Genomic DNA, 18,115 nt, shown 5'->3' with positions numbered 1-18,115 from the left:
TCCTCCACACCCCCCTCTATTTAGTTTAAAGCCCTCTCTACAGCCCTGGTTATTCGATTCACCAGTACACCGGTCCCAGCACAATTGAAGTGAACTCCATCCCACTGGAACAGCTCCCCAGTACTGGTGCCAGTGCCCCATGAACTGAAACCCATTCCTCCCACAACAATCTTTGTGCCATGCTGACCTTGCCAGCGATGTTCACATGTCATGAAAGAATAAAAACAAAATTGATTTATTGAGAATTTTATAATATGCTCCATTGTATGTGATGTTATCAATTAATTACTTCTGTCACTGAGGGTGGATGGAGGTAGTGTTTTTGCCCCCGTTTATTTGTCTGCTTGTCTGTCAACAATATATCTCAAAAACAAATGGACAGATTTCTACACGGATAGGATATGGCCCAAAGAGAACTGAATAGTTTTTGGTGGAGATGCAGTTCCAGATGTTTGAATTTATTAAAGGATTTATTAAGATTGGGAGATAGGGTGAATTAACTTTTTTTTTAGAATATTGTGGGTTGTTTTATTTGGAAGGTTGTTGATTGTTTTAGAATGTTGTGGATTGCCTCAGCCACTGTGGTGGAATTTGTCATAGCTGCCAAAGCGTGAGCAGAGTTTTCAGAGCAGATTGTTAGCTATGGATTAGCCTAAAGCCTCCTCAGTGAGGTAGAAGCTCTTAATGAAAAGATTCCTTTTTTTCAGCTTTGTTGTTACAAAGCATCAACCACGCAGGGCTCAAGTAAGAACTGCATAATTGTAATAACGTTAACACAGCATGATGGAGATATGTGTTGTACTAAATGTCCTCTTCATTTGTTGCTTTATGTAACAATAGCTTGCTATATTTAGATCAATTATGAAGCTATACTGATACATGCTCAATGTAAATGTAATTGATTTAAACAGTACAGGCTATTCTTAACAAAAAGCTTTGAGTATTCTTGCAATGGAGAAATGTATCACACCCTCCAATTGCAAGAAAGGGCATTTGTTGGAAAAGTAATAGTGAATTTAAGAAAAGGTTGGATTGATATTTGGGAATTCTTTATAAGGTAGGAGTTTCTGTGTGTTCATACTTTCAGGGATCATTTCTGTAATTGCTTTTTAGGGCATCAATTTCTGAGGATACCTTGATTTCTTGTGGCATTGCACATGGTAGTTGGAGAATAAGGTCACACTCATCTCTTTCTGCTTTGCGTTGCTTCTTTTTCTCTTCTCTTTGTCCGTCTTTCCTCTTGTTTCTTGCTTCTCTTTCCATTCAGATATAGTGCAGTGAGAAAAAAAGTCACCAGTGGCTTCAGGCTGCATTTGATGTGGGGGTTTACAGAAAATGTGACCTTTATTGTCTCCCTCCCCATCTCCCCCTCACTCCTTCTTTCCCACTCCTCCACTTTCACTATATCGTCCAGCTAACCCCCTTTCTAACCATCCCCTCATCCACATCACTATGCCCTATACCCCTAAATCATTGCCATGTCATGTTTAACCCACCATTTCCTCTCCCCGATTGGTTCCACTCAGGCCTGGTAGATCAGAAGGCCTATTACCCTCAATCTATTTCCCTGTCGAGTAAATAAATGAGCTCAGATTTTTTAAAGGATCAGGAAACTATGATGGTATGAGGCGTGAGTTGGCTAAGATAGATTGGAGAACTTCGTTAAAAGCTGGATAGACAATGGCTGATATTTAATGAATGAATGTATGCATTGCAACAGTTACACATTCCTTTCTGGCGCAAAAACACAACAGGAAAAGTGGCCCAACCATGGCTAACAAAGAAACTAAGGATAGTATTAAATCCAAAGAAGAGTCATATAAAGTTGCTAGAAAAAGTAACAAGCGTGGGGATTGGGAGCAGTTTAGAATTCAGCAAAGGAGGACCAAGAGATTGATTAAGAGGGGAAAAGTAGAGTGTGAGAGTAAACATGCAAGGAACATAAAAGCAGACTGTAAAAGTTTCTATAAGTATGTAAAAATAAAAAGATTTTTGAAGATAAATATAGGTCCCTGTCACAAAAGTGTAATAATTCTCATAATATTGTGATTTATTGTAAAAGTAGGTTAATAGTGGAGTTTGGATAGTTTGTGTGTGTGTGTGTATGTGTGGGGGGTGGATTTAGTTGAGTTGGAGACAGGTGGTCTGGAGGCTTTGACTCATCAGAAGAAACTAGGTTTGAAATGTTAAATACGTAAACATTGCTAAAGTTTTAGATGAAGTGAGGAGAATTAGCATTTTTAGATAAATCAGGGTAGTTTGAATTTGAAAGAGATGGTAGGTTGTTACACCTAGCCACAGAAGCTAGGCCAAGCAGTGTGTTTATTTTCCCCAAAGATTACTGACAATATTAGTACCATGAATAGATTTATATTATGAGAAAAGTAATGTTCCAAAGACATATGGGAACAATGGGAGAAACATGTAAAAAGGGAAATGAAGCTGTGTCAAGGAAACCATTGCAAGATCTACCAGAAGTTTGAAAAGCCTCCAGTATTTGTGCACTAAGCTGTTGTCTACAGAAACCGAAGCTGGGAAAAGCCACTTTACATTCTACTGTCCAGGGTATTGTACTTGGCTTGCCTGGATCTGTTTAAATCTATTTTTTTTAACATTGTCTTAACAGCATGTAACTGGAAACCAGATTAATTAGGGGTTTTAGGTCCTATGTATGTGCTTGAAATCTTTTCTTTTGTTAGTAAATGTTTAATTTTCTAAAAAATCTTTACAGTCTTGGTGGACTTATTACTACTGAATTTGTGGCGCACATCTCAAAGTAAAATACAAATTGCAAAATTGTTGTGACTGCATGATCAAGTTTTCCTCGTGGATTTGATCCACCTGACACACATCATCTGCCATTTCATAACAAACTGGGGGCTCTTTGCAGGATATTTGAAATTCCTTGAATGTTTTGGAGTTGGTGAATCTTAAGGCTATAAGTACGAGAAGCACTTTGAATTCAGGTGTTGGTGTGACAGATTTTTAAAGTAGTGAGACTGCAAAAATAGCTGTATCCATGGCTAAAACTTTTTTGGAAGTAGTAGATTCTTTATGTAACCCAATTAGAGTTATAAGAGTAAGTTAACAGAATTGGTGGAAAGGTTGCAGTTGAGATTACCTGTAGGGGCAAAGAAAGCAGACAAAGCTGAAGTGATAGCATAGCATTTAAAGTTGGAAGTGATACCAAACACTAGTGAGTCACAGCTGGAAGTGGTGGGACTTCAGTTAGAAATGAGAAAGCTCAAATTTGAACAAGCAAAGGAAATGAAAAAACTGGAACTAGAGGCAGCAGAAAAAGGGAAAAAAGAGAGGTTATTTCAAAAAGAAAGGGAAATGTGAAAACTTGATCTCTAGAAGGAAAAAATAGCAATGGAGGGAAAGAGAGAAGGAAAGAGACAGAGAACACTGACTTAAAAAGCTGGACTTTAAAATAGAGACATCAGATGCTGAGGAAAGTTCTGGTGATGAAAAAATCGTCAACCTAAAACCCAGGGGGGAGATGTTTAAATTTGTGCAAGCTCTTAAAAAGTTTGAGGAAAGAGATGTGGAGGCGTTCTTTATTTCATTTGAGAAGATAGCCAAACAGATGAAATGGCCACAAGAAAACTGGACATTGTTGTTATAATCTAGGTTAGTGGATAGAGCACATGAGGTTTATGCTTCACTGTCAGAAGAAATGTCAGTGGATTATGGTGTGGTAAAAAAGGCTATTTTGAATGCATATGAGTTGGTTCCTGAGGCATACAGGCAGAAATTTAGGAATCTGAGACAACAGCTTGGGCAAACTTATATTGAGTTTGAGAGAGTAAAACGAAGTAATTTTGACCGGTGGATACAGGCATTAAAAATAGGGACAACATATGGACTCTTAGAGAAGTAATTCTTCTGGAAGAATTTAAAGATTCAATTCCTTTGGTAGTGAGAATTCATGTGGAGGAACAGAGGATTAAAACAGTAAAACAAGCAGCAGAGATAGCCGATGATTTATGAGTTAGTTCATAGGTCGTTAGGTCATAAACCTTTTCTCCATCACCCTTTTAAAACAGAGAAGGATAGACAGTGGGAAGGTGAAAGGAAGGTGGGTAGTCAGGGAAGTGAAGGAGGTGGAAATTCCCAGGAAACTTTTTCCTAGGCTAAAAAGGAAGGTGCTGAGGGTAGAAGTGACACTTGAAAATTGAGGTGTATTCATTGTAATAAAATTGGGCATACGAAGTCAGTGTGTTGGAAATTACAGGGAAAATCTGTTGGGATTATTGGGATGCAGAAAAGTTCTGGAAGTAAAAGTACTGTGGGTTCTGAGGTTCAGGCACCCTCTCACCTTTTACCAGAATGTTGCTGTTACTTTTTGCCAGTGTTGCTATGCTACGATTCTTTCATTCAATAGTCAAACTGTTGTCTCCTCTAAAGCCTTATTGATTGGGAAATCTCCAGCTGAGTCTTGTAATTCTCCCTCCCAGGCATATTTTCATCATACTTTATATTTGCACTAATTTATTTTTGTGGCATTAATTGAGGGATAATGTTAGCCTCCAAAACTCCACTACTGCAATTCTAATAGTGCCATGCGATCTTATACACACATCAGAAGGGATAGATAGACCAGGGCTGGGGCTGAGTTTAACATCTCATCAAAAAGATGACATCGCCGACAATGAAGCATCGTATTGAAGTATCAGCCTTGTGACCGAGAACTGAGTGTGCTGTCACTGAACCAAACTGCTGTCAGGGTGAACTTGAAAAAAAAAACTTATAACCCAGTAATCACATTTCTAATGTCCAAATTAAGGTGTACAGTATAAAACAGCACATTTGAAATCAATATATTTCATAATAACTATAAGATTGAATTTTATACATTCACATTGCTTCGTTAATGCTTTCACTTGAGGGCCTAGGCCTCTCAAAAGCTTGGACTTGACATTTTTGCTCAGAATGGTCTTGTTGAATGCAGAATCAGTAACCTGAATGAGTGCAGTTTGCACAATTTCTAGTAGGCGTTTTGCCAGTTCAACTGAAAAATGTTTCTCTTTAGTCTGCAACTACATCAGTTTGGCTGCTTTGATAAAAAGCCAGAAGGCAAATTTCAGAAAAAAATGATTGAGGTAAAGTTTGTATTACATTATTATTAAGCTCTGTGCAAACTGTACACAATGAAGGATTCCTGGTGGAAGAGGATGGTGCTGTTTGACTTGCAAACTTATACTGCCTGAAGGTACAAAAGAGGCAGTTTGCACATTTTTTTGATATCTGTGGAGAAATTTTAACTAAAAAAAAAGGCACACTACAAGTCTTAAAAACCAAATCCTGACCCAAACCCTCTTCCAATCTACCCATTTTCTGGCTTTAAGTGCAGGTGGGAAGCTGGGTGGGTGGGCCACCCACCTACTCAAGGAGGCAAGTTGGCACTTTAAATGTTATAATGATGCTCTGGTCTCACTTATTGTACTTTCTACCGACATTATATTTATGCCATCACCAAGATTACCTATTTCCACCTTGCAAACATTGCCCGACTCTGCTCATCTGCTATTGAAACCCTCTTTTATGCCTTTGTTACCTCTAGACTTGACTATTCCAACACACTTATGGCTGCACTCACCCACATCCTACCCTCTGTAAACATAAGGTAATTCGAAACACAGCTTCGTGTGTCTTAACTCGCTGCAAACCCCATCCCCTTACCGCCCTGTGCTTGCTGATTTACATTGGCTCCCAGTCAAGCCATGTCTTAATTTTAATATTCTCATCCTTGTTTTCAAATCCCATCATGGCCTTGCCCCTCCCTATCTCTGTAATCTCCTCTAGCCCACAACCCTCTGAGATATCTGATCTCTTCTAATTCTGGTCTCTTGTGCATTCCCAATTATAATTGCACCACCACTGCCTTCAACTGCAACCACCCTCAGTTGCCTAGGTCCCAAACTCTGGAATTCCCTCGCTATATCTCTCCATCTCGCTCCCTCATTTTCCTCCTTTAAGGCACTTCTTAAAACCTGCCTCTTTGACCAAGCTTTTGGTTATCTGACATAATATCTCCTTATATAGCTTTTTGTCACACTGTTTTATAATGGTCCTGTGATGTGCCTTGGAATGTTTCATTACATTAAAGGCTCTATATATAGGTTGGTGCTGTTCTTTTCAACTTTAACTGGGGTCAGCCGGCTTTTTTCGAGCCTCAGAGAACCCGGCAGCTACGTCTCAATGAGGGCTTGCTAGATCCAGACAAGCGCCTTTACACATTCCTCCTGGATCTAGTGTGCCTGCCTGAGTAACTCCTGCCATTGGGGACCCCACCTGTTCTTCCTTATGGAGCCTTTGGTCCCCACGCCCAAGGCCTCTGACCTTATCTCCCGCCCTCTAACTCCCCCCATCCCAGGTCTCTGATTCCTCCACCAACTCCCGCCACTCCTGGGACCCCAGAATCGAAGGCCCACCCTAGGATCACCTGCCCTGATTGACCCACTTCCTCCACCACAACTCATGACCATCAAGGTATTTAGAGGACCTTCACAACCATGAATATCTATAAACCTTTGCTAAGAATTTAATCATAAAATAGTTACAGCAGAGAAGGAGGCCATTTGGCCTGTCGTGTTCATGCAAACTCTCTGCAAGAACAACTCTTCTGCTCCCACTCCCCTGCCCTTTTCCCATAGCCTTGCAATTTTTTTCCCTTCAGTTGATTATCCAATTCTCTTTTGAAAGCCACGATCCACCATACTTTCAGCAGTGCATTCCATATCCTAATCACTTGCTGCATTAAAACATTCTTCCTCATGTCATTGTTGCTTCTTTTGCCATTCACCTTAAATTGGAGTCTTCTGGTTCCCCACCTCTCCGCCAGCAGGACAGTTTCTCTTATCTATTCTATCTTGAGCCTCATGATTTTGAACCCCTCTATCAAACCACCTCTTAAGCCTCTCTTCTCTAACAGAGAACAACTGCAGCTTTTTCAATCTTTCCACATAACTGAAGTCACTTATCCCCGGAACCATTGTTGTAAATCTATAAAGCCTTTACATCCTTCCTCAAGTATGGTTCATCATAACCTGCTTGGTTTTGTTCTACATGTCTCTATTTATAAAGCCCAGGATCCCGTATGCCTTTTTTAACCACTTTTTCAACTGACCCTGCCAACATCAACGATTTGTGCATACATAGCCCAGGTCTCTCTGTTCCTGCTGCCCCTTTAGAATTGTACTCTTTATTTCAAATTGCCTCTCCATGTTCTATCAAAATGTATCACTTCACACATTGCTGCTTTAAATTTCATTTGCCACTTGTCTGCTTGTTCCACCAGCCTAAGTCCTCTTGAAGTCTATCATTATCCTCCTTACAGTTCACAATACTTCCAGGTTTTGTGTCACCTGCAAATGTTGAAATTGTGCCCCCTACACACAAGTCTAAGTCATTAATATATATCAAGAAAAGCAGTGGTCCTAGTACCGACCCCTAGAAAACCTCAATGTATACCTTCCTCCAGTCTGAAAAACAGTCATTCACCACGACTCTCTGTTTCCATGTGCCTCAATTTTGCTTGCAAGCCTATTATGTGGCACTTATCAAATGCCTTTTGGAAGTCCATGCTCACCACATCAACCTTCTCAGTTATCTCACCAAAAAACTCAATCAAGTTAGTTAAACACACTTTGTCTTTACAAATCCATGTTGGCCTTCCTTAATTAATCCATACTTGTCCAAGTGACTGTTAATTTTGTATCAGATTATTGTTTCTAAGTCAGGTCTTTGTTTTCCAAAAGGGTATGCATGTCAGGGACTCAGAAGGGTCAGAGTCATAATTGTTAAAGCAATTCTACATTATGCTTGTTTAATCCTAGTATTTTTTCTAGTATGGTATAAATGTGTGCTTCCTTAACAAAGCCATGGTTTATGCCTGCGGTTTGTTAGGATAAGCAGCCCACTAGATTAAAAATAAAACTAAGCATGTAGGGATAAAAAATATTTTTTTCAAAATTAAAGAATAAAATCACTTTGCACTATTATCCCTCAAATATGCATGAATAAATTTTAATCAATAAAATGTGAACAGAAAAATATAGCAGCTCAAAGGTGTTCTAAGAACTTGAAACAAAATAATTGCAGTTCATGACACTCAGTTAATGACTAGTTTACATTTTTAAAATGTCGAAGTGGGTGTTTAAGAACATAGCTATTCTTAAATACAAGATTAAAGATTAAACTGTGGAAAGTTACCTCAGTCCGTGTTAAAAATTTCCATTAAAATGGCAACTAAAAACTGACAAAGATACTGAGCATTTAAAAGTAGAAGTTTAGAATTATGTGTTTCAAACAGATAGCAGCAATTCATGGCATGTTAAATTTCCCACTTCACTGAAATAAATGATCTCTGTGCCATGAGCCAAAGAGGGGATATTAAGTGTAGTAGCAGTAAGAAAAAAATGCAACAGAAATATATAAATTGTTGCCTTTTTAAAAAATCCTTTATTACCAAAATAGGACCACACTGCATTCATTAAATATATTTGTAGAGTACATCTCAGTTTAAAGTAGTCTCAATCGCAATAAATTATATTTAGCATTCAGTTAATAGTTAAGTGTTTAGCTGCAGTTGCATCAGAATGTCAAGGCCTTTGAGGGTTCAAAGGACATTTACTAGAATAGCATCAGGGGTGAGGGATTTGTGCAGAGATTAGAGGAAACTGGGACTGTTCTCCTTAGAACACAGAATGTTAAGGGAAGATTTAATTAAGGTTTTTCAGAAGTATGAAAGGCTTAGATAGAGAGAAACTGAAATACAGTTTGACAAGAAATTTGATAACCAGAGGACACAGAATTAAGGTAATTAGCAACAGAACTGGAGGGGCTATATTTATTTTATGCAGTGAGTCATTATGATCTGGAATATACTGCCTGAAAGGGGTTGGAAACAGACTCAAAAGTAACTTTCAAAAGTAAATTGGATATATATTGAAAAGGGAAAATTGTAGCACTATGGAGAAACAGTAGATATGTGGGAATAATTGGATAACTCTATCAAAGACCTGGCACGGCACAATGGGCTAAATGGCCTCCTTTTGTGTTGTTTGATTAAATGCTTAAGTGCTTGGACTCAATACGCTAAAAGTTTACTAGCAACTGCAATCCATTTTGTTTAAAATAATTTCTCCATTTCCTTTTATACAATATTTAGTTGTGTGGTATTTTTTTAGAATGGGAATTGTAAGAATGAGAAAAGGAAAAACATTTTATTTGTAAAGATTTTAGCATGGATATTACTACGAGAAATGTTTCATAATGATATGCTAATTTTAAATTCCTCTCTGTTATTTTAGAGATGGAAGGCCTCTTACAATAACAGGATAATGTTGATTAAATTAATGGGAGGTATTTGATACAATGTGTTAAGCATTTTCACAGTATAAAATTCTTCTGTCTCTACTTCATTGGAGACATTGACATATTCATTACACACATCAGTACCTGTTAAAACAGCTGAGGAAAGTGATTTAAATACATTTTTTCATCCACGAACATTGTATAAAGTAATTTCCATGCTATGGTTATCGATACAGCATTGAACAATGTAAGGCAGTTCCTGCAGCTTAACATATAAACAGTTGGCATGGTTTTTCTGCTAAAGTCTTCAATAAGCTACAGCAATGAGCAACACTCCTCTGCATGCACTTCAATTACAATAACGATTTCATTGCTGTGTATTGCTGCTAAGTGGCTCAGCAATAATTTTCCACAGTTCCTGAAAGGAAAACCACAAAAAATCAATACGCTATTGAAAATGAAAATACATGATGCCTTTTAAAAAGGCAAGCAAACTGAAGAATTAGTATTGTATAAAATATATCACACTTGACATATGTCAGTTGTGACATCTCCTTGCAAGCATGTATAAATATCATAACCCTTTTGGCTATATAAAATGTATGTAAGAGTACTGGTAATACACTCCCTCAAGATGGCTATTGGAATTCAAGCAATGGCAGCTTTCATAGCTGGGCCTCTTCTGCCTGAATGTGTTTATCATTTCAGGTTGCCCCTCTGCAAAAATCATGCCATTTGGTCTGGCATATATTATTGTGTTTTCTAACACAATGTTTCTGAACCGAAAAGCGAATGTTAGAAAAATACTCTGATAGGTTTAATCCTAAAAGTACTTAAACCAAAAAGTACTTATTAAGAATGCTTTAATATTCAATTTTTTCCTCAGAACTTATAAAAAATAAAGATGAGATCATTGGAGCTCATCCCTCAAGAACCCTAGCTTTCACATTTCACATACAACTGCATTTCAAATAGCCTGATGTTTTAGAATTCTATTAATCTAGAAGCAATCATGGAAATTGGCAATTATTATATGCTAAATTAACAAAATCCCTAGAATTGAGTAACAATTTTCTTAAATTTTACTTTTAAAAAAAATCTCCAACAACCAATACCTGAAGGAATGATAGTCCACATTGTAATATATTATTTTCAGTGCTGGAGAGGCAGTAATTAAAAGGGTATTTAGACTTGAAATTACAACTTTCTGTGGATAATTTACTTTATATCTATCAACTACTGGAACTTTACACCATTCAATGCATTTGAATGGGAAGCTGGACACTGAGGCAATGCTTTTGTGAAGCTAGTGATCTAGCAGTGCATCTGCGACAGGAACTTTCAATTTGCGAGTTTAAACACGCATCTGCCCTTGCCTAAAGTTATTGTTTAATTTCAACATAAATAATACCCACTACTATTAGCCTCATCAATTTTGACAGCAATATTTGTACCATGATACTAATATCCTAGGCCCAAACAGCTGCTTCATCAATGGCCTTCCTTCCATCATAAGGTCAGAAGTGATGTTCACTGATGATTGCACAATGTTCAGCACCATTCGTGACTCCCAGGATACTGAGGCAGTCCATGTCCAAATGCAGCAAGACCTAGACAATATCCAGGTTTGGGCTGACAAGTGGCAAGTAACATTCATGCCACATAATGCCAGGCAATGACAATCACCAATAAGAGAGAATCTAACTATCGTCCCTTGACATTCAATGGCATTACCATCGCTGAATCCCCCATTATCAACAACCTGGGGGTTACCATTAACCAGAAACTGAACTGGACTAACCATATAAATACTGTGACTACAAGAGGAGGTCAGAGGCTAAGGATCCTGCAGCAAGCAACTCACCTCCTGACTCCCCAAAGCCTGTCCACTATCTACAAGGCACAAGTCAGGAGTGTGATGGAATACTCTCTTGGATGGGCGCAGTTACAACAACACTCAAGAAGCTGGACACCGTCCAGGACAATGCAGCCCACTGGAATGGCACCCCTTTCACAAACATTCAATCCCTCAACCACCGATGCAGAGTGGCAGCAGTGTGTATCATCTACAATATACACTGCAAGAACTCACCAAGGCTCCTTAGACAGCACCTTCGAAACCCCCGGCCACTACCATCTAGAAGGACAAGGGCAGCAGGCACATGGGAACATGGCCACCTGGAAGTTCCCCTTCAAGCCACTCGCCAATCTGACCAGGAAATATATCACTGTTCCTTCACTGTCACTGGGTCAAAATCCTGGAACCCCCTCTCTAATAGCACTGTGGGTGTACCTACACCACATGGACTGCAGCGGTTCAAGAAGGCAGCTCACCACCACCTTCTCAAGGGCAATTAGGGGTGGACAATAAATGCTGGCCTAGCTAGTGATGCCCACATCACATGAATGAATAAGAAAACAATTACAAGGATAAGAATATCAAACCATGAGTGCACAATATGGTATACTCTACTGATAAGGTTTTACTGTTCCGCTGAGGCCACAAGACTAATTGCTATAATTAGAACAATTCTGAGATGCAATGGAGGACATCTGTTTCTGTAGATTAATGAAGGAGGGGGGCATTTTGTACCTACGTGTGGCACTTGCGCAATGCAAGCGCAAGCATGCACACACTAATTACTCCCCAATACAGGTAATAATTTGCCTTTTGTTTTCAAAAGTCATTCATTCCAAACACTTAAAAACAAAGAACTCAAAATATGATGAGGAAAGACACTAAGAATCACAGAAACTGCAGAGGTCGCTATTCCACTCTTCACACCTGTACCAACTCTCTAAAAGGAGCCATGCGCTTAATCCCTTTTCCCATTTCAGTTAATGTTTTTCTTCTGTTCAGTTTTTCAACTATTTATACATTTTTCTTTCTAAATTCTATTATTGATTCTGCTCCTAATACGGTTTTTGCTGGGGCATTTCATATCCAAACAGTAGTTATTGTTTTGTGATGATAATCTTAAATTTTTACTTTACTTTAGTTACTGACTTGTTTATTTCATTGCTGTTTGTGGAACTTTGCTTTGTGCAAATTGCCTGCCACATTTCCCTCTAAAACAATAGTTACAAAGAACTGGACTGGGCTGTGAAGCACTTTGAGGCCCCCTGAGGCTATGGAAGGCAATATATAAATGTAAGTTCTTTCATTTCCTGCCAGGTAGAATTGTTGGTCTTGATTCATTTAATCAACGACCCTCATAATTTTGACCATCAAATCTCCATTTAATCTTCATTTTAATGAAAAGTGCCCCACTTTTTTCTTCATTCATTTGAAGGGCTCCAAAATCTAGTATGCTTTCTACATGGCCTTTATATTTTTCTCAAATAGGACATACAAAGCTAGACAGAATGTTCTAACTGCAGCATAACCAACGATTTATGTACGGTCAGCATTATCTCTGCTTTAGTATGCAATGCCTCCCTTCTCAATACACAAACTCTAAGGGGAGAATTTTCCCCATGTCGGGCAGGCAGTGCGGGAGCGGACCCAATCGCCGCCTGCGACAGGGTCCATGCCGCCATTTTACCCTCCCGAGGATAGCGGGAGTGGGTGGGCGGCGGTGGGCATGCACAGACCGCCAGGTCCAATAGCGACCCGGTGGCCTGTTTGAATGAAGGCCTGACAGCCTTTGCAAGGCTGATCGCAATGGCCAGGAGAAAAGCACAGCAGAGGGCTACTGTGCATCACGCAAGTCCGGAGGGTAGGCCAGCGGGGCAGGCCAGGCTGGAGGGTAGGCCAACGGGGCAGTGTGCCCCTTGTTTCTCTGACAAGTGCCTAGCTGCTCTCCTGCAGGAAGTGGCAGTGCAGCAGGAGGTCCTGATTCTGAGGGATGGGAGGCGAAGGCTTCCCCACCTGACCAAACGTGCGAGGGAGGAGGTGGCCAAGAGTGTGAGCTCCCATGATGTGGTGTTGGGCACATGGATCCAGTGCCGCAAAAGATTCAATGACCTCCTGCGCTCGGGAAGGGTGAGTACCATGTTGGCTGAGGTCACTTAATGCAGCCGTCACCCTTTCCCCCCAGCACCCACCCCGCCCCTCGCAACTCTGAATACAGTAACGGCATTGAATCCTTCACGGCATGTAACCCTCCCTGATTGTGCCAGCAGATATTGCCCATGTCCAGTTCACCCTGAGAGGGTTGAGCTAGGATGTGTTCTGCACCCGCAGCATGTGTGACAGTGACACCCAGAGTATAGAATGGGGGTGAAAGTCAAGAGTCTGCACCTAGGCAGAGTGCTGGAACTGGGAAATGACTCAAAGTCAGGGTGCTAACATGCTGGGAGGGGAGCCTCCAGTTGGCGGGGCACCAATCCATCTGCTGGTCTTTGTGCTCCACATGCTTGTGCCTCCTTGCTTAGCAAAGTAACACCTTGTGGAGCCACGTGTGAAGGAGGCAGCATTTGGGCAAAGTGGGGGTGGGGGGGGGGAGGGGGGGTGGTCAGCCCTGGTTTCTTTGGGTACATGTGAGGCATTTGCGGGGTAACGGAAAACTGTAGTCCTGCAATGTCCCACTCTGGCTGGGGTGGCAGGGATGCGATGGGAATTCAGGTTCAGGAATAATCAATGCTCTTCTTTCCTTTTCGGGCGAAGACTGCGCACAATTCCACCGAGCGGATGCGGACTGGCGGAGGCCAGGCCCAGTTGGCGATCCTGAGACCTTTTGAGCAGCAGGCCATGGATCTGGAGAGGCGCCATGCGCCCAGGTCCACCAGAGGCGGTGAGGCTGGGGTGGCACAGGGAGTTATGTTTGGCGAGCACTCAGGTCACCATGTGTGTCCAAAAAGCCATGGTACTGCTGAATGCTCAGTGATTGAAGTTAGCAACATGGGTTGACCATTGATTATAGAAGGATGAGCACATAATGATCCGGGGGGAGCGGCGTGCAAATTGACATTGTTTGCATTGTAACTAATCAAATGTCCTTGTTCTTTCTTTCAGCATCACCAATGCAGGGCCAGGAGGAGGCAGAGGGGCCACCTCTCACCCCTGAGGGCTCAGAGGAAATCCACTCAACAGTGTCACACCATCTCTGTCAGGCAGGCACCAGCGCAGATACTGGCACCTCGGTGGGAATTAGATCTTTGGCTAGTGTCCTGGGGCATTGTGGTGAGGACACTTCACACTTGCTTGAGGAGCGGACAGAGACAGAGAATGCCCAGGGCGCGCAATCGGAGGACTGCTGGGGACCAGGCACATGCTCGGTGCAGGCGATGATGCGCCTCTGGAGTCATCTGTGAAGCAGCAAACACTGGAAGTGCAGCAGGGTACGCGGGAGGATCTGGCGGAGATACATAAGGCTGTGCGTGGCATAGTGCCCGTGCTTGAGGAGTCCACGCGGAGCATCAATGCTGCAGTGAGCCCCATGGCTGAGTGCCATGCTTCCTCCATGGAGAGAGTGGTGACTCTCGTGGAGAGGCTCCTCCAGGAGAACAATCAGGGCCTCCTGGGGTTGCGGTCCAACCTGCAAGCCCTCACAGCTGCATTGACCTCAGCTGGTCATTGCCCGTGTGGGAGATGGTTTGGGCACCAAGTGTCCCAGCTCAGTGTCCATCCACCTATGGCGAGCAAGGTGGTCCGAAGCGACCTCACGTCGGCGCACCAGCTGCCTGTCGTCTCTGCGGGCTCCTCTCAGGGCACTCCGGATGAGGGCAGCAGCTCCTCCTCCCCTCTGCCAGTGACCATGGCATCCAATGAGGCTGCGGCGACTGGGAAGATGCCAGCTGTGGAACTGGCCGCTCCCTCCCAGGCGGGGCCATCAAAGGCTCCACAGGCCAGAGGACGTCCGCCAAGGTCATCAAGACCAACAGGACAGCACAGTGAGCAGGCTGGCTCAGATGCCAATGCCAACGAGGGGACAGAACCTAGACGTAGCACCTGTAAGCATAAATGTAAGGCACCTTAGGCACACCATGGGTTTCTCACTGGTGTTTTTATGTTGGCCCATAGTAGTTTATTGAAGGCTTTGTGTGATGTCCAACACATTTTTTATGGTTTATGAAGTTACGTTTGTTCTCTCAATACATTTTGATATGTTGCCATGCCTCAGGGTGATTCCTTATTTCTGCAAGTGGACGGGAACCCATGATGTTATGAGTGAGTTGTTTGACATTGAGCTTTATTGACAAGGGCCTTAGTTAATGTTACTATCCAGCCAGATTTAGCATTCAGGTATCGAGTAAGGAGCCTGCAGCCCTGGCATGTGTTGGAGGTCCATCTGTGATGGGCTAGCTGAAGATTCTTTGGATTAAAGCCTCCCAGGTGTCCCTGCCTCCCTGGAGTATGCCCGGGTCAGTGTCTACCCCCTCAGTGTTCTCCTGTGCTGCTCATCCTTGGACTCACTGCTGGACTCATCGTGTGCATCCAGAGCAACTGAGTCTACATCTTCCTCATCCACTGTGTCCCCCCTTTCCAGCGCCAGATTGTGGAGAGTGCAGCATGAAATCATTATCAGCGACACACGATCTGGGGGGTATTGGAGTGCACCCCGAGTGGTCCAGGCATCGGAAGTGCATCTTGAGAAGACCGATGCCTCTCTCCACCACAGCCCTTGTGGAGGCATGGCTCCTATTGTACCGCGCTCAGCTTCTGTTCTTGGATGGTGGAGAAGCGTCATGAGCCACCTTTTGAGGGGATAGCCCTTGTCACCCAGCAGCCATCCATCCAGCCGGGCTGGAGCACTGAAGAGCCCCGGCACCTGGGAGTGTCTGAGGATGTAGGCGTTGTGGGAGCTGCCTGGGTACCTTGCACAGACTTGCAGAATCTGCAGCTTGTGGTCACACACTATCTGCACGTTCATGGAGTGGAAGCCCTTCCTGTTGACGAAGGCACCGGGCTGACCCACTGGCACCTTGATGGCCACATGTGTAAAGTCTATTGCACCCTGGACACGGGGGAATCCAGCAATTGCTGGGAAGCCTCTGGCTCGCTCAGCCTGGCTGGCCTCGTCCCAGCAGTAGTGGATGAAAGTCAATGCATGCCTGAACAAAGCGTCAGTCACCTGCTTGACACAAGTGTGGACAGCTGATTGGGAGACTCCGCAAAGATCACCCACCGACCCCTGGAAAGAGCCAGAGGCTTAGAAGTTTAGGGCATGTGACCTTTAGTGCCATTGGCATAGGGTGCCCACCCATACAGTTGGCGCAGATCTCAGGGCCAATCATCTGACAGATGGAGGTGACTGTCTCCCTTGAGGGATGACGCCTCCTTCGGCACTGCACCTCAGACACATTGAGGTAGCTGCTTCGCCGCCTGTATACCCTGGCAGCAGGATAGTGGCGTTTTCTGCGGCCCCTTCCGCCTTGGACTTCCTTTTGGCCCTGTGTCCCTCCTCTCAAAGGTGGCTCCCTTGGAGGCTGAGTGTGGACTCCTGGCCTCCTCCCACTTCTGGCTCTCCCTTCCTCCTCAGAGGAGGTGCCTCCAGTGGAGAGCACAACTCCCATTCCCAGGCTAAGGGAAGGCTTCCTGAAAGCGGCAGGCCCCAAAAGTGATCTTTACTGTCCTGACCTGAAGGCTTTTACTCCTGTCCAAGCAGCTGTGAAAAGTTTTGAAGTATTCCTGCTCACACAGGCAAGTATCATTAACTTTCACACTTAAACATCTGAAAGATAACATTCCTGTCCCCACTCATTCCTCTTATCCCGCCCGTGAATGAAGTTTATGCAAATGTCTCTTACCCACCTGTTTGTTCTGCCCATGCGATGTCCTGAAGATCACACGGGCCCCGAAAAATTGCAGACAATTGCTGCCTCAAGGGCCTTAACTGGGTGATTAATCAATAGCAGGTGCGCATCGGAGAACATCACGCGCCCGCCCGCCTAAACATCACGATGGCGCGCGGTGATGTTGGGACACTCGCCCGACGTCACCACGCGTCATTTTATGCGGTGTGCGGGGTCCGCCCCTGCACGCCAACGGGAAAATTCTGGCCTAAGGCTGTATTCCTACTGCACTGCGATCTCCGATTAATTCCTCCCTTTTTTAAATTCGTTCATGGGGTGTGGGCAATGCTGGCTAGACCAGCATTTATTGCTCATCTCTAATTGCTCGAGAAGATGGTGGTGAGCTGCCTTCTTGAACCGCTGTATGGTTCATGTGGTATGGGTAAACCCAGTGTTGTTAGGAAGGAGCTTCCAGGATTTCGACCCTACAACTGTGAAGGAATGGTGATTTAGTACCAAGTCCCTCCTTATCATTTACTTCTGCTAATTTCCTCTCTTACTTCCTTTTAGCCTTCCTAATCTCTTTTATGACTTTTCTTTTTTTTAATAATAGTGCCAGCTTTCTTTTTTATTTGTCCTGTAAGTGCTAAAAGATTCTGTTTTGTTGCAAATTTGATTTTATCCCCCTATTTTGCCATTGACTGTCAGTCTTCAATTCAAATCTTTTTTTTTCCCACCTTGATGAAATATACTTGATCTGTTCCCTTTTCAGCTCCAGTTAAATATTTCCTATTGTTATTCTATGACTCTATTTGCCAGTTGTTTGTTCCATTTTATTGGAAGGTTCCTCTTTTTCTCAATATTTTGTTTTCTCCTCCTTCGCACTTCATTCAATTCTCTAACCTAAACTGATAGCCTGAAAAATTGATAAATCATAAGCTTAAGCTCGTAACAGCAATATAAATTGTCACACTTGTGCAGTGTCCTGTTGCTCTCCCACTTTGAAATCTGAAAAGCTTGTACAAAGTTGCCACAGATAATCAGAATGCCAATAATCAAAACATCAATAATTTAAGTTCCACAGAACTGAATTATTCCATTCCCCCCTCAAAGTTTA

General features: G+C 42.8%; 1 protein-coding gene across 3 annotated transcripts in view; it reads right to left on the bottom strand.

Annotated features, from left to right (window-relative positions):
- Positions 1-8,443: 8,443 nt before the first annotated feature.
- The window catches only part of mettl22 (methyltransferase 22, Kin17 lysine), a 188,672-nt gene continuing 179,000 nt past the window's right edge, over positions 8,444-18,115 (bottom strand). For all 3 annotated transcript variants that reach the window (XM_078558699.1, XM_078558700.1, XM_078558701.1), the window contains one exon: positions 8,444-9,739. In XM_078558699.1, the coding sequence (XP_078414825.1) occupies positions 9,689-9,739 (51 nt within the window). In that variant the 3' untranslated portion in view covers positions 8,444-9,688. The remainder of the gene's footprint in view (positions 9,740-18,115) is intronic.

This window comes from Cetorhinus maximus, chromosome 15 (genome assembly GCF_964194155.1).
Source record: "Cetorhinus maximus chromosome 15, sCetMax3.hap1.1, whole genome shotgun sequence".
In the NCBI taxonomy this organism is placed as follows: domain Eukaryota; kingdom Metazoa; phylum Chordata; class Chondrichthyes; order Lamniformes; family Cetorhinidae; genus Cetorhinus; species Cetorhinus maximus.
The sequence above is the reverse complement of the archived record's forward strand: the minus strand, read 5'-3'. Positions and strand labels throughout refer to the sequence as shown.